The sequence below is a fragment of the Anomaloglossus baeobatrachus genome, chromosome 8 (assembly GCF_048569485.1).
Source record: "Anomaloglossus baeobatrachus isolate aAnoBae1 chromosome 8, aAnoBae1.hap1, whole genome shotgun sequence".
NCBI classification, from domain to species: Eukaryota; Metazoa; Chordata; class Amphibia; order Anura; family Aromobatidae; genus Anomaloglossus; species Anomaloglossus baeobatrachus.
Genome location: NC_134360.1, coordinates 53175538 through 53201128, shown reverse-complemented (window position 1 = coordinate 53201128; position 25591 = coordinate 53175538). Strand labels below are relative to the sequence as shown.

Here is a 25591-nt window from a genome sequence, read left to right as displayed (position 1 = left end):
ATGTATCTCTGTATACAGGGAGCTCCCCCTAGTGGTGGCTGCAGACAGAATCTTATCATGTATTTCTGTATACAGGGAGCTCCCCCTAGTGGCGGCTGCAGACAGAATCTTATCATCTATCTCTGTATACAGGGAGCTCCCCCTAGTGGTGGCTGCAGACAGAATCTTATCATGTATCTCTGTATACAGGGAGCTCCCCCTAGTGGCGGCTGCAGACAGAATCTTATCATCTATCTCTGTATACAGGGAGCTCCCTCTAGTGGTGGCTGCAGACAGAATCTTTATCATGTATTTTTGTATACAGGGAGCTCCCCCTAGTGGCGGCTGCAGACAGAATCTTATCATCTATCTCTGTATACAGGGAGCTCCCTCTAGTGGTGGCTGCAGACAGAATCTTTATCATGTATTTTTGTATACAGGGAGCTCCCCCTAGTGGCGGCTGCAGACAGAATCTTATCATGTATCTCTGTATACAGGGAGCTCCCCCTAGTGGTGGCTGCAGACAGAATCTTATCATGTATCTCTGTATACAGGGAGCTCCCTCTAGTGGTGACTGCAGACAGAATCTTATCATGTATCTCTGTATACAGGGAGCTCCCCCTAGTGGTGGCTGCAGACAGAATCTTATCATGTATCTCTGTATACAGGGAGCTCCCTTTAGTGGTGACTGCAGACAGAATCTTATCATGTATCTCTGTATACAGGGAGCTCCCCCTAGTGGTGGCTGCAGACAGAATCTTATCATGTATCTCTGTATACAGGGAGCTCCCCCTAGTGGTGGCTGCAGACAGAATGCTATCATATACCTCCAGTCTTTGCTGGGGATTAGGAGCTTTGGATCAAGAAATGGAGATAAGATGTATTAGAATCTAATAATTAGATAATAATTATTATTATTTTCCATTGTTTCCTTTTGCAGCCTATGTGAGCGGACCTCCTGCTTTAACTACCAGGACTGCCAGAACACCCCGGCGCGGATCTCCTACCATCGCCTTACCTTCCCAACCGGTGTGGTGGTCCCAGCTCAGATTTTCCGCATCTCCCCCTCTCCGGCCTATGCTGGAGATAGTATCATCATGGACATCAAAAAAGGAAATGAGGAAAATTATTTCAGCGCTAGGAAATTGAACCCATACACTGGGATCCTCTACATGCAGAGACCGCTCCGGAAGCCCAAGGATTTCCTGCTGGACGTGGAGATGAAGCTTTATCGCCAGGGGACATTGACAACCTTCCTTTCTAGGATCTACATATTTATTACGTCATCTGTCTCCTAATGATGACAAGAGAAATGCTACATAAATGATAACCTAAGAAGTGGTCATGGGACGTGTCTGTTCATATTGCAGAATCTCTGCGGACGGATCAGTGAGATTTACAAGATGGAATGGAGCTAATGTACCCAACAATGTAACTTATTCTGGATGTAGCCTCCATAACCCTCAATTATCTGTGGGAAATCAGTGTAATATTTATACTCAGGTGATGGGTTGGGGTCTGGTTTGGTTCCTGTCATAATCATGGAGCAGGTGCTGACATTTTTTATTATATTATTCATCTTTTAAATCGCAGGGGTAGACGGCTGTATTCTTAATTGGACCAATGTTAGTCTACGGGGACGCTCACATGTAGATTTTTTTTTTTTTCTGAAAATGTTTCCACAAGGAAGAAATGGCTCCAAGTCTGAGTTTGGATCAATAGTTGGATCACACTTGGCAATCCAAATCAATAAGAGCCTGAAAATCATCGGGCTGCACTTGGATGACATCTGAGTGCAGTCCGATTTCCGTGGACTGACAGGATGGAGAAAACGGAGAGATTTAATTCTCTATCTTCTCTTCACCTTTTCTACAAATATCTCATCCAAGATAATTGAATCATACTAAGCTGACACTTGGATCAAACTCTGATCAACTTGATCTGAGTTTCTTTAGCATAATTCCCCTAATTCTCTCGCATAAGAGAATCTACAGCCATCTACCCCTGTGTGTATTTCAAAAAGATCTCCTTGGAATGGTGGGAGGCAGGTTCCCATTCGCTGCAGTCAAATTGGCACAAAAGAGTAACAAGGAGAAGTCAAAAGGTGACGAAACGCGCGTCGGGAATGGAGAGAAATACATGCGGTTTTCGTGACACTATAGCATAGGGATTTTTGATGATGTGGCTGTCTACCCCTGCCAAAATTCTGTGGGAATGTGTTCATTCAGTTAGTTACCTTGCAGCTCATACATCATTGGTGTCACAAAGTTATAAGATGCTTCTCATAAATATTGTCCATAACCCTTAAAACGGCAGCTCCCACACAATATAACTTTCCTTTTAAACATCAATCCCTCTTATATTTTTCATATATTATGTTTTTGAGCTTTTTCATTTGCTACCTAAGGGGTCTGCATATACCAGATCTGTGGTATTTTATTTATTATGTTTTAATTTATGTAAATGAATGTAACTTTGTTTATTCGCACAAATAAAAAAGGTAATGCCATGAAAATGTTGTCAGTTGTCACATATCGCATGCCAGGGGAGACAATTATCATTTAAAACCTGCACAAAGTGGTGGTTCAGACCCAAAAAGAGGGGTCAGAATCTCCTAGGGTTACATAAGCATAGTAAATTCTACCTAATGTGTCTTATGCTCATCACTAGAGGGCAGCACTCAGCATTATCATGTCATCATGTCATTTAATTATCAGTTGGTGTGTTTCATTTCATTGAGGTTTGCAAACACGAAAAATCAGGGTTCATAGCACTATTTACTAATGCCTGGAAATGGACATAGTGTCATGTAAAAGTTTAGGCACGCCAGGTCAAAATGACTGTTATTGTGAACAGATAAGCAAGTTGAAGATGATACTATCTCTAAAAGTTAAAGATGACACATTCCCTTTGTAGTTTAGACAATAAATCTTTACAGTTTGTGTGTATATTTTATATATATATATATATATATATATATATATATATATATATATATATGTGTGTATATATATATATATATATATATATATATATATTATATATTATATAAATATTAGCTGTAGTACCCAGTGTTGCCCGGGATAGTGACTGTCTCTTTGTCCCTCTCTCTGTCTCTCTCTCTGTCTTTTTCCCTCTGTCTGTCTGTTTCCCTGTCTGTCTCTCTATCTCTTTGTCTGTCTCTTTCCCTGTCTCTCTGTCTGTCTCTTTCCTTGTCTGCCTTTCTGTCTCGTTCCCTGTCTGTATCTGTCTGTCTTTCCACAGAAATCATATTACCTCACACATAAGCTTCTTATACTATGAATGCCCTTTGTTCCTTAACAACCAATCAGAGCTGCTATTAATAACCTGTAGCTCTCAGCTCTATTGACTTCAATGGGGCCAGGTTTTTTTGGAGAGTAACTGTAAAGCGCGGGGTTACATTTTCCTGTCAAAACATAGTCTATGATATTCCCTGAATCACATAAGGCGTCTGTGCCAATTTTTTTGATTGTACATGTGATGGTGCGGATTCCTTTAGCGGACATACACACATACACTCAGCTTTATATATTAGATATATGTTTAGATATATGTATCTTTTACATTTGAAAAATTACAAAAAGGAAAATGGGCTGATGCAATAGTTTGGGCACCCTTGGAAATTTGTGTGCTCAGATAACTTTGACAAAGGTTTCATACCTTAAAGGGAACCTGTCATCAGAAATTTAGCTTGAAACCTAAAAGTTTCCCCTTCTGCAGCTCGTGGGCTGCATTCTAGCAGGTTCCTGTACTTTTTGTGGCCCCTTTTAAACCAAATTAAATACTTTATAAAGTTGTACCTTTTGCTATGTAAATTTTGTAAATCGTCCATGGGGGCGGGGTCTCTGCTGACCGTTGCTGTTCCTGCAGCACATTGACGCCGTCCCCCCACGCTCCATTTCATCCATCAGGACGCCGCCCACTGCGCCCGAGGTGCCGCCCATGCCAGGATCGCTGGTGACGTGTGTCACAAGCACGAGATTATGGGCGGCGCTGTGATTGCATCGCAAGTGCCCGCCCATAATCTCGTGGACGCGTTTTCCCCCACTGCCTCCAGCGTTCTGCGCAAGCACTCGCCGGCCAAATAACCCGACGTCACCTCCTTCCCATCTTACCCTGCAGCAGGGCAAGATGGGAAAGAGGTGACGTCGGGTCATCTGGCCAGCAAGCGCTTGCGCAGAACGCTGGAGGAAGAGGGGAAAGTGCGGTCATGAGGTTATGGGTGGCACTTGCTGATGATACTCACAGCGCCGCCCATAACCTCGTGCCTGCGCAAAACGTCACCAGCGGTCACACGTGCACACAGTGCACAGTCCCACTACAGTCGCACCGCGCATGCGCGGAGCCACGGGCGCCCAGGGGCGGCATCCTGAGATATGAAATTCAGCATTGGGGGGCAGCGTAAATCTGTTGGAGGAACAGCAACGGTCAGCAGAGAGCTCGCCCCCATGGACGATTTACAAAATTTACATAGAAAAAGGTACAAGTTTATAAAGTATTTCATTTGGTTTAAAAGGGGCCACAAAAAGTACAGGAACCTGCTAGAATGCAGCCCACGAGCTGCAGAGGGGGAAACTTTTAGGTTTAAAGCTAAATTTCTGATGACAGGTTCCCTTTAATTAGCCTGTTAGGGTTATGGCTTGTTTACTATCATCGTTAGCAAAGGCCAGGTAATGGAAATTTCACAGCTTTATAAAATCCCAGCCTCCTTTAACCTTGTGCCAAAAAGAGCAGCCATGGGTTATTCTAAATAGCTGCCTAGCACTCTGAAAATGTAAATAGTAGAGGCCCAGAAAGCAGGAGAAGGCTGTAAGAAGATAGAAAAGCGTTTTCAGGTTGCCCTTTCCTCAGTTTAAAATGTAATTAAAAAATGGCAGTTACCAGGAGCAGTGGAGGTCAAGATAAGGTCTGGAAGACCAAGCAACATTTCTGTATGAGCTGCTCGTAGGATTGTTAGGCCTTGTGCGCAAGCTGTGCTTTTTGCTGCGCTTTTGCACGTTTTTTGGGTGCAGTTTTGGACCCAAAACTGCATGCATTTCCTTCCCCAGCAAAGTATATGTGATTTCAGTTTTTCTGTCCGCGCGTTGCAGCTTTTTTTTGGCTCCATCTTAGTGGTTACCACACAGATGCAGCTTGTCAATTATTTCTGCGGATTCCCAGTGTTTCTGAGCCTTTCCAGTCAATAGATTTGACTTAAAAAAAATGCACTTTGCAAAAATGCAATAAAAATGCACTAAAACGAAAAATGCATGCTGAGGGAGCGTTTTTTTTGGGACCAAAAATGTGCATCTTTGTGGTCACAACAAAGGTGCTGCATGCGCACATAGCCTTAAGGGGACTTTACACACTACGATATCGTTAATGTTTTATCGTCGGGGTCACGTTGTTAGTGACGCACATCCGGCGTCATTAACGATATCGCAGCGTGTGACACTGACCAGCGACCTTAAGCGACCTCAAAAATGGTGAAAATCGTTCACCATGGAGAGGTCGTCCCAAAACCAAAAATCGGTAATGGTTGATTATCGATGTTGTTCGTCGTTCCTGCGGCAGCACACATCGCTATGTGTGACACCGCAGGAGCGAGGAACGTCTCCTTACCTGCCGTCGGCCGCAATGCGGAAGGAAAAGGGTGGGCGGGATGTTACGTCCCGCTCGTCTCCGCCGCTCCGCTTTGATTGGCCGGCCGCTTAGTGACGTCGCTGTGATGCCAAACGTCCCTCCCCCTTGAGGGAGGGATTGTTCGGCAGTCACAGTGACGCCGCCGGCCAGGTAAGTGTGTGTGACGCTGCCGTAGCGATAATGTTCGCTGTGGCAGCGATCACACGAAATCGCATGCACGACGGGGGCAGGTGCTTTTGCGTACGATATCGCTAGAAATTGCTAGCAATATCGTAGCGTGTAAAGCCCGCTTAAGAGAGGCAAATCAGAACCCTGCTTTATGGAAAAAGACCTTCAGGAAGATTTCGCAGACTCTGGAGTTGTGGTCCATTGTTGTACTGTTCAGAGACACCTGCACAAATATGGCCTTCATAGAAGAGTCATCAGAAGAAAACCTCTCCTGCGTCCTCACCATAAATTTCAGAGTGATAAATATGCAAAAGAACATCTAAACAAGTCTGATGCATTTTGGAAACAAGTCCTGTGGACAGATGAGGGTAAAATAGAATTCTTTGGCCACAATGATCAAACATATGTGTGGAGAAAAAAGGCCACAGAATGTCAGGAAAAGAGTATCTCGACAACCATTAAGCATGGGGGTGGATCAATCATGCTTTGGGGTTGTGTTGCAGCCAATGGCACAGGGAACATTTCATGGGTAGAGGGAAGAATAGATTCAATGACATTTCAACAAAGTCTTGATGCAAACATAACACTATCTGTGAAAAAAGCTCAAGTTGAAAAGAGGAGAGGAGAGGATAGCTTCTACAAATGGATAATGATACTAAACACACGTCAAAATCCCCAATAGACGATCTCAAAAGGTGCAAACTGAAGGTTTTACAATGGTCCTCACTATCCCCTGATCTGAACATCATTAAAGGGAACCTGTCCGGTCCAATATGCACCCAGGACCACGAGCAGTTCTGGATGCATATTGCTAACCCTTGCCTAACCGTCCCTGTATCTAGAAGCATAGATAAAGAGATCTTTAAAAAAAAGTATTTCTAAATATCTTTAATCATATGCTAATGAGGCCAGGGACAAGTCGCAAGGACATTACTTCCCCCGACTAGTCCGCCCTCTTAGCATAGTATTGCACCCACAGGGGCGTGCTAACCTGCTATTCAATGCAGCATCACCAGCGGAGACATGTGTACCTGTCTCCATTGTCTCCGCTGTTCAAAAGTCCCTGACACTAAAGGGGGCTTTACACGGTAGTGATATCGCTAGCAATTTCTAGCGATAGCGACCGTGTAAGTACCCGCCCTCGTCGCACATGCGATTGTTTGTGATCGCTGCCGTAGCGAACATTATCGCTATGCAGCGTCACACATACTTACCTGGTCGGCGGTGTCGCTGTGACTGCCGAACAATCCCTCTTTCAAGGGGGAGGGACGTTCGGCATCACAGCGACGTCACCGCAACGTCACTAAGCGGCCGGCCAATCAAAGCAGAGGGGCGGAGATGAGCAGGACGTAACATCCCGCCCAACTCTTCCTTCCGCATTGCAGCCGGCGGCAGGTAAGGAGACGTTCCTCGCTCCTGCGGTGTCACACACAGCGATGTGTGCTGCCGCATGAGCGATGACTCACAACGCTAAACAACCCTTACCGATTTTTGACTTTGGGACGACCTCTCCATGGTGAACGATTTTCACCATTTTTGAGGTCGCCTAAGGTCGCTGGTAAGTATTACACGCTGCGATATCGTTAATGACGCCGGATGTGCGTCACTAACAACTTGACCCCGGCGACCAAACATTAACGATATCGTAGCGTGTAAAGCCCCCTTTAAGCTGGGATCACACATAGCGACGCAGCAGCGATCACGGCGGGCGACCTGACCTTATCTGGATCGCTGCTGCGTCGTTACATGGTGGTGAGCTGTCAAACAGGCAGATCTCACCAGCGATCAGTGACCAGCCCCCAGCCAGCAGCGACACGTGGAAGCGATGCTGCGCTTGGTAACTAAGATAAATATCGGGTAACCAAGGAAAGCACTTCTCTTGTTTACCCGATATTTACCTTAGCTACTGGCGTCCGCCGCTCTCACGCTGCCAGTGCCGGCTCCCTGTTCCCTGCACTCCTAGCCAGAGTACACATCGGGTTAATTACCCGATGTGTACTCTGGCTACGTGTGCAGGGAGCAGGGAGCCGGCCCTGGCAGCGTGAGACCGGCGGACGCTAGTAACTAATTTAAATATCGGGTAACCACCTTGGTTACCCGATGTTTACCTTGGTTACAGCTTACCGCAGCTGCCAGACACCGGCTCCTGCTCCCTGCTGGCTTCAGTTCGTCGCTCTCTCGCTGTCACACACAGCGATGTGTGCTTCACAGCGGGAGAGCAACGTCCAAAAAATGAAGCAGGACATTCAGCAACGACCGGCGACCTCACAGCAGGGGCCAGGTCGTTGCTGGATGTCACACACAGCGACAGCGACGGGATGTCGCTGCTACGTCACAGAAAATGGTGACTTGGCAGCGACGTCGTTGTCGCCGTCGCTGTGTGTGACACCAACTTTATAGTCATGCACAGTATGAAGCCGGGTGTACTCGTCCCAGATTCAGCAAGGTCTAGTGCGTATGACTGGAAGAGCCAGTGACTTCTGAACAGCGGAGACAGCAGACGCAGTTACGCATGTCACCGCTGATGACTCTGCATTGAGTAGCATGTTAGCACCCCCCTGTGGGCGTATTACCATGCTAAGAGGGCGTCCTTGCAACTAGTCCCCTCGCTCATTAACATATGATTAAAGATCTTTAGAAATACTTTTTTTAAAGATCTCTTTATCTATGCTAATAGATACAGGGACACAGGCAGGGATTAGCAATATGCACCCAGAACTGCTCCTGGTTCTGGGTGCATATTGCACCTGAAAGTTTCCCTTTAATAATCGATGGTCCACAGGACTTGTTTCCAAAATGCATCAGGCTTGTTTAGTTCTTCTTTTGCATACTTCTGATGCTGAATGTTATGGTGAGAACGCAAACCATATTTGTGCAGGTGTCTCTGAACAACAACAGCAATGTACCGCAACTCCAGCTCTCAGAAATTTGCAGTAAAAAATCTGAAGTTGAAAAGAGGATTGCTTCTACAAAGCAAATGGATAAAAATCCTAAATACACGTCAAAATCCACAATAGACGACCTAAAGAGGGGCAAGCTGAAGGTTTTACAATATCTCTCACAGTCCGCTGATCTTAACATCATTGAAAATCTGTGGCTAAACCTCAAAAAAGCAGAGCATGCAAGACAAGCCAGGAATCTCACAGAACTGGAAGACGAGCAAGGAATCTCACAGAACTGGAAGACAAGCCAGGAATCTCATAGAACTGGAAGACGAAACAGGAATCTCAGAGAACTGAAAGATGAGCCAGGAATCTCACAGAACTGGAAGACAAAGCACGAGTCTCATAGAACTGGAAGACGAGCCAGGGATCTCACAGAGCTGGAAGATGAGCCAGGAATCTCACAGAAATGGAAGACAAGCCAGGAATCTCATAGAACTGGAAGACGAAACAGGAATCTCAGAGAACTGAAAGATGAGCCAGGAATCTCACAGAACTGGAAGACAAAGCACGAGTCTCATAGAACTGGAAGACGAGCCAGGGATCTCACAGAGCTGGAAGATGAGCCAGGAATCTCACAGAAATGGAAGACAAGCCAGGAATCTCACAGAACTGGAACACAAGCCAGGAATCTCACAGATCTGGAAGATGACCCAGAAATCTCACAGAACTGGAAGACGAACCAGGAATCTCACAGAACTGGAAGACAAGCCAGGTATCTCACAGAACTGAAAGACAAGCCAGGAATCTCCCAGAACAGGAAGACAAAACAGGAATCTCAGAGAACTGGAAGACAAGCCAGGAATCTCACAGAACTGAAAGACAAAGCAGGAGTCTCATAGAACAGGAATACGAGCCAGGAATCTCACAGAGCTGGAAGATGAGCCAGTAATCTCACAGAACTGGAAGACGATCCAGGAATGAACTGGAACAGGAGCCAGGAATCTCACTGAACTGGAAGACGAGCCAGGAATCTCACAGAACTAGAAGACGAGCCAGGAATCTCACAGAACTGGAAGATGAGCCAGGAATCTCACATACCTGGAAGACAAAGCAGGATTCTCATAGAACTGGAAGACGAGCCAGGAATCTCACAGAGCTGGAAGACTAGCCAGGAATCTCACAGAACTGGAACACAAGCCAGGAATCTCACAGAGCTGGAAGATGAGCCAGGAATCTTACAGAACTGGAAGACGAACCAGGAATCTCACAGAACAGGAAGACAAGCCAGGAATCTCACAGACCTGAAAGACAAGCCAGGAATCTCACAGAACAGGAAGACAAAGCAGGAATCTTACAGAACTGGAAGATGAGCCAAGACTCTCACAGAACTGGAAGACGAGGCATGAATCTCACAGAACTGAATGAGACCGGAATCTCACAGAACTGGAAGACGAGCCAGGAATCTCACAGAACTGGAAGACGAGCCAGGAATCTCACAGAACTTGAAGATGAGCCAGGAATCTCGAATCTCACAGAACTGGAAGACTAGACAGGAATCTCACAGAACTGGAAGACAAGCCAGGAATCTCACAGAACTGGAAGACGAGCCAGGAATCTCACAAAAGTGGAAGATGAATTAGAAATCTCACAGAACTGGAAGATGAGCCAGAAATCTCACAGAACTGGAAGATGAGCCAGAAATCTCACAGAACTGGAAGACGAGTCAGTAATCTCACAGAACTGGAAGATGAGCCAGAAATCTCACAGAACTGGAAGACGAGTCAGTAATCTCACAGAACTGGAAGACTTTCCCAAGGAACAAAGGATGAAAATCCCTCAAACAAGAATTGAAAGACTCTTGTCTGTTACAAAAAGCATTTACGAGCTGTGATACTTGCCAAAGTGGGTGATACTAGGTACTAACCATGCAGGGTGTTCAGACTTTTGCATAGACTCATTTTCCTTGTTTGTTAATTTTAAAATGTAAAATATATATTTTTTGTGCCTAAAATACAAAAGGAAATGCGTCATGTTTTACTTTATGCCTTTTAGAGATCATTTCATCTTCAAATTCCTTAACTGTATACAATAGGAATTGTGACCCTCGTTGCTCCCTGTTTCACAGCTTGACCCCGAGCAATGGCCATCAATGAGCCTAACAATAGGAAATGTGAAAATCTAAAAAACTCCAAACACTTTCCAGGTAAATCCTCTATGGCGGCGCGGCGTTGCCCTCCATTTTTTTGACGTCCCTTTGTGATGATGCGCTGTACAGTCATGTGTCTGCTGCAGCCAATCACTGGCTGCTGCGCTGGTCATGTGATGTACGTGATGTCATCACTGCTGGAGAAATAATAGCATGGCAGCCATCCCCATTGGAGGGGCGTGGAGATCTGTAACTCCCAGAAAAGCCCATTATGTTTATACTTGTGGGGACCCTGAAGAGCAATCAGGAGACCTGAGTCCCAGTGACGCTCTCTGAGGCCATGCTGCGCCCCCTGCGGCCCCCCATGCGCCATCAGGTGATAGGAAGAGACAGAACACGTTTGTATCATTGTGTAAATATTTATGAATCAGAATAGAATCCTGTAAACATTGATACAATGTAACAACCTGAAAACTCCACTGACTCCTCCTCTAACCCCGCCCTTGCCGACGTTGCCGCAGCGGATTGGATGGCGCAGAGTGAGAAGTTGTAGTGGGCGGGGCCCCCCGTGATTGACGGGAAGCGCAGCCCCGGGCTCCATTGTGAGGAAGAGGCGGCTCCGGTACCGGGATGTGAGGCCGCGACCGCCGGGAGCACAGGGCGAGGACGGCGCCGTCAGCATGAGCTCCAAGGCCAGCGCGGAGCGGGAGAGTGAGTGCGGGGCGGCGGGAAAACGGGCCTGTCATCATGTGTATCACAGCAAAGTGTCCGGAGCTGCCGGGTGTAACGTGCTGCAGACTGAGGGGAGTGGGGTGTAACGTGCTGCAGACTGGGGGAGCGGGGTGTAACGTGCTGCAGACTGAGGGGAGCGGGGTGTAACGTGCTGCAGACTGAGGGGAGCGGGGTGTAACGTGCTGCAGACTGAGGGGAGCGGGGTGTAACGTGCTGCAGACTGAGGGGAGCGGGGTGTAACGTGCTGCAGACTGAGGGAGCGGGGTGTAACGTGCTGCAGACTGAGGGGAGCGGGGTGTAACGTGCTGCAGACTGAGGGGAGCGGGGTGTAACGTGCTGCAGACTGGGGGAGCGGGGTGTAACGTGCTGCAGACTGTGGGTATGGGGGGGAGCGGGGTGTAATGTGCTGCAGACTGGGGGAGCCGGGTGTAACGTGCTGCAGACTGAGTGGAGCGGGGTGTAACGTGCTGCAGACTGTGTATGGGGGGGAGCGGGGTGTAACGTGCTGCAGACTGAGGGTGCGGGGTGTAACGTGCTGCAGACTGAGTGGAGCGGGGTGTAACGTGCTGCAGACTGAGGGAGCGGGGTGTAACGTGCTGAAGACTGAGGGGAGCGGGGGTGTAACGTGCTGAAGACTGAGGGGAGCGGGGGTGTAACGTGCTGCAGACTGAGGGAGCGGGGTGTAACGTGCTGCAGACTGAGTGGAGCGGGGTGTAACGTGCTGCAGACTGAGTGGAGCGGGGTGTAACGTGCTGCAAATTGAGGGGAGCGGGGTGTAACGTGCTGCAGACTGGGGGAGCGGGGTGTAATGTGCTGCAGACTGAGGGAGCGGGGTGTAACGTGCTGCAGACTGAGGGGAGCGGGGTGTAACGTGCTGCAGACTGGGGGAGCGGGGTGTAACGTGCTGCAGACTGAGGGGAGCGGGGTGTAACGTGCTGCAGACTGAGGGGAGCGGGGTGTAACGTGCTGCAGACTGAGGGGAGCGGGGTGTAACGTGCTGCAGACTGAGGGGAGCGGGGTGTAACGTGCTGCAGACTGAGGGGAGCGGGGTGTAACGTGCTGCAGACTTAGGGGAGCGGGGTGTAATGTGCTGCAGACTGTGTATGGGGGGAGCGGGGTGTAATGTGCTGCAGACTGAGGGGAGCGGGGTGTAATGTGCTGCAGACTGAGGGGAGCGGGGTGTAATGTGCTGCAGAAAGAGGGGAGCGGGGTGTAATGTGCTGCAGACTGGGGGAGCGGGGTGTAACGTGCTGCAGACTGAGGGGAGCGGGGTGTAACGTGCTGCAGACTGAGGGGAGCGGGGTGTAACGTGCTGCAGACTTAGGGGAGCGGGGTGTAATGTGCTGCAGACTGTGTATGGGGGGAGCGGGGTGTAATGTGCTGCAGACTGGGGGAGCGGGGTGTAACGTGCTGCAGACTGAGGGGAGCGGGGTGTAATGTGCTGCAGACTGTGTATGGGGGGAGCGGGGTGTAATGTGCTGCAGACTGGGGGAGCGGGGTGTAATGTGCTGCAGACTGTGTGTATGGGGGGAGCGGGGTGTAACGTGCTGCAGACTGGGGGAGCGAGGTGTAATGTGCTGCAGACTGTGTATGGGGGGAGCGAGGTGTAACGTGCTGCAGACTGTGTATGGGGGGAGCGAGGTGTAATATGCTGCAGACTGTATGGGGGGAGCGAGGTGTAATGTGCTGCAGACTGTATGGGGGGAGCAGGGGTGTAACGTGCTGCAGACTGGGGGAGCGAGGTGTAATGTGCTGCAGACTGTGTGTATGGGGGGAGCGGGGTGTAACGTGCTGCAGACTGGGGGAGCGGGTTGTAATGGTGCTGAAGACTGTATGGGGGGAGCAGGGGTGTAACGTGCTGCAGACTGGGGGAGCGGGGGTGTAACGTGCTGCAGAGTGTGTATGGGGGGAGCAGGGTGTAACGTGCTGTAGACTGGGGGAGCGAGGTGTAATGTGCTGCAGACTGTGTATGGGGGTGCAGGGTGTAACGTGCTGTAGACTGGGGGAGCGAGGTGTAATGTGCTGCAGACTGGTGAAAAAACAAGGCAGACTCTTCAGGACAATGTAGTAAGGCCTCCCTCACACATCCATGATTCCGGTACATGTGACGTCTGTGTTCTTACATACCGGAGACACGGACACATGTTGATCCATTAAAATCAATGGTTCTGCGCGCACATCCCTGTTTTCTCACAGATGTGTCTATGTGCTCCACATGGCGACATGACAGCGGCACCCGGGTGTCACACGGACCTCACACTGATTTGGAGAAAACACGTCTTTGAAATCTAATGATTTTCTATACTCTCCTGTATCTGCTGTCACTTGCTTCCGGGCCTGCTCATTATGCTCCCGCATATTCACTGCACCACAGACCCGGAAGCAGCATTCTAGACAGCAGCGCCGGAGACAGGTGAGTATAGAAGTTCTTGCTGTCCGTGTGCTATCACAGATCGCACACGCTGAACCCACACCACGAACCGTGCAAAACGTGCAAAACGTGCGTGTGAAGGGGCCATATAGACAGAGTACACAAGGCCTTAGAGGACATTTTTAATGCAGCTGTTTCCAAAACTTCTAATCCCAGCATTCCCTGCCAACGGATGAGGGCTGTGGTTTAGCAGCAGCCGGGGGCCAGAGCAGTAAAGCACAACAATCGCCTAGGTCTGAGGGTCGGATATAATCGTAAGAAACCCTTTACTGCAGGGGAGGGTGGTCCGCTCTGGAGATTTGTGTGGGATGCGTTGGGAGCTGTGATGAGTGGTCTGATACATACAAATACCATCTAATACCTGGTTTTCCCCTCTGGTAGCTGATGCCAATGTCCGCCATCATGCGCTGCAGAGGAGCAGAGCCGACATCCCCCCCATCGACCTGGAGGTGTTGAAGGACCTGGAGATCCTCACTCAGGAAGTTGCACTAAAAGTCGATCAGATGATGAAGAGTTTGAGTGGCACAATCCAAAATGTAAGTGGGTCCGCGAGCGTCATCCTGTGTAGTGCGGCAGGTGCTCCATGATGATCCGATAAATGCCGCTTACGCCCCACATACGGATGGACGCATCCACCCCAGAGAGTGGCGCAATCTGCAGCGTCTCCACTCACTGCTCAGCGCTGATGACACATTTACTTTCAGATGACGGCGCTCAGCGTGGGCTACATCCAGACGTACAGGGATTCTGTGGACAGTCTCGGGGAGTCAGTGGATATGAGCATCAAGGTGAGTGACAACACAGCAGAGGAGGTGGGGACCACAGAAAATCACTAGCCTGGAAAAGCTTCTAAAATTCTAATTTGGGTTATTCCTCCTAGAAATTTGTGATTGACTTTCCATCAGTGGCAGACGATCTTTAAATTACTATTCTTGTACGGATCCTGAATTACATCCAGCATTATACTCCAGAGCTGCACTCACTATTCTGCTGGTGGAGTCACTGTGTACATACATTACTTACCCTGCAATGATCCTGAGTTACCTCCTGTATTATACTCCAGAGCTGCACTCACTCTGTACATACATTACATTTCTTATCCTGTACTGATCCTGAGTTACAGCCTGTATTATACTCCAGAGCTGCAATCGCTGTGGAGTCTGTGGACATTACTTATCCTGTATTGATCCAGAGTTGTGCACAGTAACTGCAACAGCAGAATAGGGAGTGCAGCTCTGGAGTACAATATAGGATGTAACTCGGGACCAGTACAGGATAAGTAATATGTACACAGTGACTTCACCAGCAGAATAGTGAATGCAGCTTTGCAGTATAGTACAGAATAAGTAATCTTCTGTATTATACTCCAGAGCTGCATGCTCTATTCCACTGGTGCAATCACTGTGTACATACATTACTTATCCTGTATTGATCCTGAGTTACATCTTGTATTATACTCCAGAGCTGCACTCACTATTCTGCTGATGCAGTCACTGTGTACATTACTTATTCTGTATTGATCCAAAGTACACAGTGACTGCACCAGCAGAATAGTGAGTGCAGCTCTGGAGTATAACACAGGATGTAACTCAGGATCAGTACAGGATAAGTAATGTATGTACAGTGCAGCTCTGGAGTATAGAACAGGAGCTAACTCCAGATGAGTACAGGATAAGTAATCTGAATTATTCTCCAGAGCTGCATGCTCTATTCTGCTGGTGCAGTCACTGTGTACATACATTACTGATCCTGAGTTACATCCTGTATTATACTCCACAGCTGCACTCACTATTGTGCTGTTGGCATCACTGTGTACTTGCATTACTTATCCTGTAGTAATCCTGTGTTATATCCTATATTATATCCTATATTATACTCCAGAGCTGCACTCACTATTCTGTCCATTGATCCTTTTCTTTCCTCAGGGGATGTACACGCTGATGGCTCGCTGTGAGGAGTTGGATCGGTCCATGCAGCCCATTCACGCTTTGGCTAAGCAGATCCGGGAGATTAAGCGCACGCTAGAAATGTTTGAGACGTTGTGTAAATAAGTTATTGATAATGAGGATTATATTTTTAATAAATGTATTATTGCACCACTGATGAGCGAGTCCTGAACGGTCTGTATACAGAGGGAAGAGACATGAGGAGCTGCGTGCACCTCATCCATGGTCTGATCATCCTGAGCTTCCTGGTTCATGAATGGAACTAATAGGACAGGGGCACGCCTATGTTGTGCGGATATGTGTCAGGGCACCAGAGGCTGCCGATAATGGGGGACACTCTGCACAGACCATTCTCAGGGTGACTTCCCCTTTAAGGTAATGCAACAATGTGATTAATTCCATTTATTTTGACAGTTTAAAGTTACAGAAACATTGATACAAAAGAAAAATATAATAAATGAAGAAACTGATGTCATTGGCACAACAACCCGCGACCTCCAGGAATAGCGCATCTGTCGCCCAATAAAGTGAAGAATAAAAACGGAGGAATGATCAGGTGACGCCGCTGTAAACGCAGATGAAGGGGGAGGAGTCCATAGCCGGTATCTGTATATAAAGTGTCGGGCGCAGCTTCTAGGTCAGGGTCTCTCCTTTAGTGACCTGTATAAACAAAGGGAGAAAAACAGATGATCACGTCAAGGCAAAAAGCAGAAGAAAGGCATGGAGTCATCAGACAAGAAGCACAGGGGCTCGGCCAGGCCACAGCACGGCGCATGCAGAACAGCGCAGGCACAGCACAGATCAGCACAGCCATGAGCAGACACGAAAATACTCAGCACTATGTAAATACCTGCTTGTGTCTGGGGAGGGGGTGGATCTACAGCGCTGTTCATCCTGAGCCTTCTGGTTCATGAAGAGAATACCAGAACTGCAGTCAAGACTGACACACACAGAATGGGGAGGGCAGGGGACATGCTATTCAGTCTGGGGAGGGGACAGTCAGAGGGATATTGATCTATCATCTGCTCTTCTGGGGCTGGCAGAGTAGGATGGGAGTTGTAGTCTTAGGGTGAAGGGTCAAACCATGGGATCAGCCAGTACTGATGGCTTTATGCTGTGGTTTCCTATGGAGGCGCCTTTATAAGGCATGTCTCCAGCAGTTTTATGTGCTCAGCTCCCATGCAGACCGATGTATTTCCATAGTTACAGATTCCCCTGTGTAGTGTGATCCTGCAGCTACGTGCTTCATTCTTCCATCCGGAAATTATCAGAACTGCAGCCGAACATTTGTATGCAATTTATAACCTTGGAAATACATGATCTGCAGAGGAGCTGCGGACACAAAATGGGATGAGCTATTGCATGAAGACCATTTACACGATTGCTTCATTTTAGGGTACTTTCACAGTTGCGTTGTTTTCCTTCCGTTACAATCCGCCCTTTTGGAAATCAGCGGAATCCGTTAACGGATTCCGCTGTTCCCATAAACTTTTATGGTTGACTTGATTGTGCCAAAAGGACCTGCGTTGCTTCCGCCCAGTGGGAGGAACGCAGCATGTAACGTTGTTTTGAGCAGCGGAAGTCTCAGGATTTCACTGCGCGTGCTCTTAAAAAAAAAAAAAAATCAAACTTTATTTTGTCTCGTGGCCGAACGTTCAGCTGAGCGACCGGCCGCCGTCTATTGAGAGCGATCAGCTGATCGTTCACAATAGTCTGCTGCCGGTAAAACTGTAAAGAAGAAGAAAAAAAAAAGCTTTCCGTTGTTTTGTACGATCCGTAGCATCCATTGTGCCACTATATGCAACGCATCCGTTGCATCCGTCACACAACGCAATGCTACGGAAGCCGTCCAACGCAAGTGTGAAACTAGCCTTAGGGTACTTTCACACTTGCGTTGTTTTCCTTCCGTTACAATCTGCCCTTTTGGAAACCAGCGGAATCAGTTAACGGATTCTGCTGTTTCCCATAGACTTGTATGGTTGACGGATTGTACCAAAAGGACGCTCCGTTGCTTCCGCCCAGCGGGAGGAACGCAGCATGTAACATTGTTTTGAGCAGCGGAATCCTCTGGATTTCACTGCGCATGCTTTTTTTTTTTTAATCAAACTTTATTTTGGCTCGCGGTGGCCGAACGTGCAGCTGAGCCCCCGGCCGTCTGCAAGTGACAGCGCTCAGCTGATCGGCCGGCTGCAGGGAGCGCTCAGCTGATCGGCCGGCTGCAGGGAGCGCTCAGCTGATCGGCCGGCTGCAGGGAGCGCTCAGCTGATCGGCCGGCTGCAGGGAGCGCTCAGCTGATCGGCCGGCTGCAGGGAGCGCTCAGCTGATCGGCCGGCTGCAGGGAGCGCTCAGCTGATCGGCCGGCTGCAGGGAGCGCTCAGCTGATCGGCCGGCTGCAGGGAGCGCTCAGCTGATCGGCCGGCTGCAGGGAGCGCTCAGCTGATCGGCCGGCTGCAGGGAGCGCTCAGCTGATCGGCCGGCTGCAGGGAGCGCTCAGCTGATCGTTCACAATAGTCTGCCGCCGGTAAAACTGTAAAAAAAAAAAAAAAAAAAAAAAAAAAAATCAAAAACGGATTCCATTGTTTTGCAGCATCCGTTGTGCCACTATATGCAACACATCCGTTGCATCCGTCACACAACGGATACCGTTCAACGCAAGTGTGACACTAGCCTTAGAAACATGGAAGCAAAAGCCAACCTAAGTCTTCCCACCCTTCAATCTCCTCCATCACACTCTAGAGTAAAAAGCAATGAAAAGAGCGGGAGATGAAGAGTTTTATTATAACAAGCGTTCCCCGGGCACAGACAATAAAAATGCAATTCCTCCATATGTAACCAATCCCTAATGAGACAAAACTCTGGATCAAAGCGCCACAACTAATAAGCAGGTTACTGCTGACGGATCTAGTAATAACTTCACATAGATACAGGGGTACGAGACAATCATTTACTGTAGTATGTCATTCTGTCCTCAAATGTGGAAGCCGGATCTGCCAACAGCAGCTGACGCTCCACACAACAAAGGAGAAGACTATGAAACAGGCAGGGTCATCAGAGAACAAGCTTTTCCATATCATGAACTGTAAAAGATCCATCAACAGCAGCTGACGCTCCACACAACAAAGGAAGGATATGAAGATCAATCAGGCAGGGTCATCAGAGAACAGGTTTCTCCATATCATGAATTGTGAAAGATCCATCAACAGCAGCTGACGCTCCACACAACAAAGGAGAATAATATCAAACAGGCAGGGTCATCAGAGAACAAGTTTTCCATATCATGAATTGTGAAAGGTCCATCAACAGCAGCTGACGCTCCACACAACAAAGGAGAAGGATATGAAGATCAATCAGGCAGGGTCATCAGAGAACAGGTTTCTCCATATCACTAATTGTAAAAGATCCATCAACAGCAGCCTGCAGATGATTTCCAGGCAGCGTTTGAGAAAAAGTAAAAAAAAAAAAATAAGGATATAGTAACAAAAGACCCTGCATAAAGTCACTGACCAGTGCATCTTATATTACAGATCCCGGCCGCTCCCATTCACCAGTCGGGAGAATTTCAGCTTCTTTACTGATCCTGGATAAATTTAAAGGGATCCTGTCCGGTCCCTTCTGCCCTCTAACCCAGCAGCATTGATCCCTTTATGCCCAAATTCTCTGCCTAAGCAGCCCTGTATAACGCCATTCACTAATATGAGGGTTTAAAACAACCACTTCTAACCCTCACTGTCCCTGTGCTAATTAAAGCGCACCAATCACCAGGATTTTCCTATATAACCTAAAGCCAGTGCTATACTGGTACCATCAGGCTGATTCTATACATACCTGTAGTGGGCAGCTCGGGTGTTTAGGTTTTGAAATCCAAGAAAGTAAAGTTTATAAAATCAGCAGCTTCTTGAGTGACAGCAGCTGAGGATCAGATAATACCTGGGGGGTGTTCATAGTGATGCTAATTCTAACAAGGGGAGGGGATAAGTATTATACCATCGATTTACTCTGCTTTGCAGGACCTGTGGTGAGGTCATACCCATTTGACCAAAAGGGCCGGGGTTTCAGCCAACAGGATGTTACTTCCTGGTATCAGCTTTGTTGGCTGAGACCCAGCCCCTTCTGGTCACATGGGTATGACCTCACCACAGGTCCTGCTAGTGAAAAATTAAATAGATTGTATAATACTAATGCTAATTCTAACAGGGGAGGGGATAACTATGAATACCCCCAGATATTATCTGATCCTCAGCTGCTGTCACTCAAAAAGCAGATGATTTTATAAACTTTACTTTCTTGGATTCCAAAACCTAAACAACCAAGCTGACCACTACATGTATGTATAGAATGAGCCTGATAGTGTCAGTATAACACTGGTTTTAAGTTATATAGGAAAATCCTGGTGATTTGTTCCCTTTAAATGCTTGACTAGTTGTTTCCCCAGACTAGTTGGACCTTTTTCCATTTTATCAAGTCCCAGTGGGTGTGATAGCAACACAATTTCCATGAGCCAGCAACTGCACAAGCTCCTGGAAATTTCGCGCATGCGCTCTGCTCATTTAAGCAACTGGAAGTCAGTCCATGTACACGTCTTTCTGGTCATGCGTAGCGCAGCTAATAAAGCCACCTTTCTTCGGAGGTGCACTGTCGTGGCTGAAATGAGCCCCGCGCATGTGCAAGATTTCCAGGAGCTGGCGCCGACTCTTGGGAATCACGTTATCACACCCACAGGGGCGTGATAACATGGGAAGAGGGCCGACTAGTCTGCAGATCTAACACCCCTGCGACTAGTCAAGGACCTAATTAGCATAGGAACAGCGAAGGTTATAAGTTTATTTTTTTAAACCTTCATATTTGTAAATAGAGTTATACAGGGCTGGTTAGGCAGAGAATTTGGGCATGCAGGGGTCAATGCTGCTGGGTTGGAGGCCAGCGGGGATCTGACAGGTTCCCTTTAAGGTCTACTAATGAGAGAGACAATATTACTCAAAAAGGTAAAGAGACTGATACAAAATAAATACCAACAGCAGCTTGCTGATTGTTTCAGATCACAAAGAATTGCTCTAAACTGCAGCAATGGTGACTTAAAGGGCCGGTAACGTGTAGGTTTACAGTCTCCCCTCCCTGATTGAGCAATGTGCAGCCACTTCCTCTTCCCGACGCTCCATACAAGCTCATGTTATGGCGGATATTATGCTCAGCTGATCCTGTACTTCCCCTCCCCGGCGCTGATCCGGCAAAGTATATAGAGAATGCAGGGCGAAATATCACACAAAGAGTTAATATCAGGCAAAAAAAAAGTCCAGCACAACAGAAAGCGCAAAAAGTGACGAGTCCAGCAGCGAAGAGGATGAAACCATGCGGGGCAACGGAGGGGGGGGGTGTTCATGCAGCACAACAGTTATTCTGCGGGTCACCACCATTCCAGAGAGCGGCAGAAAGTCAAAAGAAAAATGAAAGTGAGAATCAGAGCAAGAGGCGAACGCTACAACAAAATAAGTCCCCGCCCTCAGCGCCAGGACAGACCCCACTATGGCCGCACGCGCCCCCACTGTGGGATACATCTGTGGCCGGCACTTTAAATCCATCACTCAGCACATTTCCACCCAAAATAATAAATTCTGGCTTTGACTTTTTTTTTCTCCTTTTTTATTGCATTTATTTTAGGGCTTAATTATGGGCGCGGCTAAACCACATGTTTATTTTGCTTCTTTTCCAATTTAAATATAAAGGAGTAAAGGGGGTGGGGGCTGGGGGGTTTACAATATCACGGGAGCAGCGTGCAGCTAAAATCGCCATCTATGAAGCCTGCATGAAATAGCGGCCTTTATGGGGTTAACAGAGGAGGCCAGAAATCAGCTCTACCCACTGCTCCTACAGACATGGTCAGTGAGGGGTTAAAGGTCGGTCATGGTGACTGTTTCCCTTCAATGCACTTTTCCTATCTGGGACTGCATGAATGACATGGAGCCGCTCTGTGCCTCGTGGCCATGATGACTATTGGGGCCCCCGCGCCTCCTCCGCCCCAGAACAGGGAAAGTCCAATATTTATTCTCTGATACAATGTAACACGGAGGATACACCGCTGCTCTGCTCCGACACCTCGGCCGCTGCGACCACAGACAAGTCATGCAGAACGGACGCAGGGGCGCGGTGACAGCGGAGGGTGAGGAGGGGGCACACTGCAGGACGTACCCGCGCCTCTATGTACTCGATCCGCCTCTCCAGAGCCGTCAGCTTCTCGTTTAATGTCGCCAGTCGTGAACGGCAGGACATGTCTGCAAATAAGAGAAGAGAGTAAATGTACGGACACGGGGGCATCCCCTGCCGGACCCTGGACATGGGGGGGTATCTCCTTTGTGTACAACAGTCGTTCCCTGGGTACAAGATAGGCACCCCCTCCGTATGTACAACAGCCTGTGTGGCAGAAGGGCCGTCCCCTTCCGGACCCCACGCTCCAAAGGGCCGGCCCCTCCCAGACCCCGCGCCCCCAAAGGGGATGGGCACCCTCCAGACCCAGCAATATAAGGGGCAGCCCACTCCGGACCCAGCGATATAAGGGGCGGCCCACTCCGGGAACAAGGCGATATAAGGGGGCGGCCCGCTCCGGACCCCGCGATATAAGGGAGCGGCCCGCTCCGGACCCCGCGATATAAGGGAGCGGCCCGCTCCGGACCCCGCGATATAAGGGAGCGGCCCGCTCCGGACCCCGCGATATAAGGGAGCGGCCCGCTCCGGACCCCGCGATATAAGGGAGCGGCCCGCTCCGGACCCCGCGATATAAGGGAGCGGCCCGCTCCGGACCCCGCGATATAAGGGAGCGGCCCGCTCCGGACCCCGCGATATAAGGGAGCGGCCCGCTCCGGACCCCGCGATATAAGGGAGCGGCCCGCTCCGGACCCCGCGATATAAGGGAGCGGCCCGCTCCGGACCCCGCGATATAAGGGGCGGCCCGCTCCGGACCCCGCGATATAAGGGGCGGCCCGCTCCGGACCCCGCGATATAAGGGGCGGCCCGCTCCGGTACCAGCGATATAAGGGGCGGCCCGCTCCGGTACCAGCGATATAAGGGGCGGCCCGCTCCGGTACCAGCGATATAAGGGGCGGCCCGCTCCGGTACCAGCGATATAAGGGGCGGCCCGCTCCGGTACCAGCGATATAAGGGGCGGCCCGCTCCGGTACCAGCGATATAAGGGGCGGCCCTCTCCGGTACCAGCAATATAAGGGGCGGCCCTCTCCGGTACCAGCGATATAAGGGGCGGCCCGATCTGGTACCAGCGATATAAGGGGCGGCTCGCTCTGGTACCAGCGATATAAGGGGCAGCCCGATCTGGTTCCAGCGATATAAGGGGCGGCCCTCTCCGGTACCAGCGATATAAGGGGCGGCCCTCTCTGGTACCAGCGATATAAGGGGCGGCCCTCTCTGGTTCCAGCGATATAAGGGGCGGCTCGCTCTGGTACCAGCGATATAAGGGGCGGCTCGCTCTGCTACCAGCGATATAAGGGGCAGCCCTCTCCGGTACCAGCGATATAAGGGGCGGCTCGCTCTGGTACCAGCGATATAAGGGGCGGCCCTCTCTGGTACCAGCGATATAAGGGGCGGCCCTCTCCGGTACCAGCGATATAAGGGGCGGCCCGATCTGGTTCCAGCGATATAAGGGGCGGCCCTCTCCGGTACCAGCGATATAAGGGGCGGCCCGATCTGGTTCCAGCGATATAAGGCCCCCCCCCTTTAAGACACATGAATACATATAAATGATACACATGTATGTGACACCCTGTATAGGATATTGCGATGTGTCCCCTCCCTTGAGCTCATATCGCGATATTCACCGAACGAGTTGAGGAAGTCGGCGATCTTCTTGATGCTGCTGGTGATCACCTCGATGTACTCGCGGTTGGCCCAGTCCTGGTGGATCTCCCTCTGCACCGGGTCCTCTTGACTCGCCATCTTTCGTCTTCTCCGCGATCTCCCAGCAGCCGCAGCGCCACCTGCTGGACCAGCCGTCACCGCACGTCACTTCCGAAACAGCGGCCGCCATGTTTGTATCTGGCAGCGCCGTCGTACTGCACCTGGTGACGGACTCTGTACTCGTATGTTAGGAAAGCATCCCATATTTGTATGTGGCAGAGTTTTGTTTCGCCTCTAGGACGCCATGCTTTAACCTGGCAAAGCTCAGGTGTGAGAGAAGCGAGACGTGGGCGGTGTACGGGCGGCGACAGAGACCAAAACACCGCGGACCGCGCCCGAGAGGAATGTCATAGATGACAGGATGAGGAGTCTGTATCACCTGTCACACGAGATACACAGCTCAGATACACAGCTCAGCAGACAGTAACAACAGGATAGGATTAGATACACAGCTCAGCTGACAGTATTAACAGGATAGGATTAGATACACAGCTCAGCAGACAGTATCACACAGGATGGGATCAGATACACAGCTCAGCAGACAGTATCAAAGGATAGGATTAGATACACAGCTCAGCAGACAGTATCACACAGGATAGGATTAGATACATAGCTCAGCAGACAGTATCACATATAATAGGATTAGATACACAGCTCAGCAGACAGTATTAACAGGATAGGATTAGATACACAGCTCAGCAGACAGTAACAACAGGATAGGATTAGATACACAGCTCAGCAGACAGTATTAACAGGATAGGATTAGATACACAGCTCAGCAGACAGTATCACACAGGATGGGATCAGATACACAGCTCAGCAGACAGTATCACGCAGGATAGGATTAGATACACAGCTCAGCAGACAGTATCATACATGATAGGATTGGATACACAGCTCAGCAGACAGTATCACACAGGATAGGATTAGATACACAGCTCAGAAGACAGTATCACACAGGATAGGATTAGATACACAGCTCAGGAGACAGTATCACACAGGATAGGATTGGATACACAGCTCAGCAGACAGTATCACACAGGATAGGATTAGATACACAGCTCAGAAGACAGTATCACACAGGATAGGATTAGATACATAGCTCAGCAGACAGTATCACACAGGAGAGGATTAGATACATAGCTCAGCAGACCTTATCACACAGGATGGGATTAGATACACAGCTCAGCAGACACTATCAAAGGGTAGGATTAGATACACAGCTCAGCAGACAGTATCACACAGGATAGGATTAGATACACAGCTCAGCAGACAGTATCACACAGGATAGGATTAGATACACAGCTCAGCAGACAGTATCACACAGGATGGGATTAGATACACAGCTCAGCAGACAGTATCAAAGGATAGGATTAGATACACAGCTCAGCAGACAGTATCACACAGGATAGGATTAGATACACAGCTCAGCAGACAGTATCACATATGATAGGATTAGATACACAGCTCAGCAGACAGTATCACACAGGATGAGATTAGATACACAGCTCAGCAGACAGTATCACACAGGATAGGATTAGATACACAGCTCAGCAGATAATATCACACAGGGTCGGGTTAGATACACAGCTCAGCAGACAGTATCATACAGGATAGGATTAGATACACAGCTCAGCAGTCAGTATCACACAGGGTCGGATTAGATACACAGCTCAGCAGACAGTATCACACAGGGTCGGATTAGATACACAGCTCAGCAGACAGTATCATACAGGATAGGATTAGATACACAGCTCAGCAG

At 49.0% G+C, this 25591-nt stretch overlaps 3 protein-coding genes across 3 annotated transcripts in view; 2 read left to right on the top strand and 1 right to left on the bottom strand.

Annotated features, from left to right (window-relative positions):
* The window catches only part of FBLN2 (fibulin 2), a 77544-nt gene extending 75050 nt beyond the window's left edge, over positions 1–2494 (top strand). The window contains exon 13 of the mRNA XM_075321624.1: positions 920–2494. Within this exon, the coding sequence (XP_075177739.1) occupies positions 920–1277 (358 nt within the window). The 3' untranslated portion in view covers positions 1278–2494. The remainder of the gene's footprint in view (positions 1–919) is intronic.
* Positions 2495–11375: 8881 nt separating this feature from the next.
* BORCS6 (BLOC-1 related complex subunit 6) lies at positions 11376–16087 on the top strand. Its single transcript, XM_075321621.1, has 4 exons — positions 11376–11532; positions 14366–14520; positions 14689–14772; positions 15910–16087. The coding sequence occupies exons 1-4, from the start codon at positions 11502–11504 to the stop codon at positions 16033–16035; spliced, it is 396 nt and encodes a 131-aa protein (XP_075177736.1). The 5' UTR covers positions 11376–11501; the 3' UTR covers positions 16036–16087.
* A 230-nt stretch (positions 16088–16317) lies between these two features.
* BRK1 (BRICK1 subunit of SCAR/WAVE actin nucleating complex) lies at positions 16318–23960 on the bottom strand. Its single transcript, XM_075321622.1, has 3 exons — positions 23751–23960; positions 22114–22196; positions 16318–16590 (listed from the first exon to the last, which is right to left on the bottom strand). Exons 1-3 carry the CDS (start codon positions 23866–23868, stop codon positions 16564–16566), a joined length of 228 nt encoding a protein of 75 aa, XP_075177737.1. The 5' UTR covers positions 23869–23960; the 3' UTR covers positions 16318–16563.
* Positions 23961–25591: the final 1631 nt, after the last annotated feature.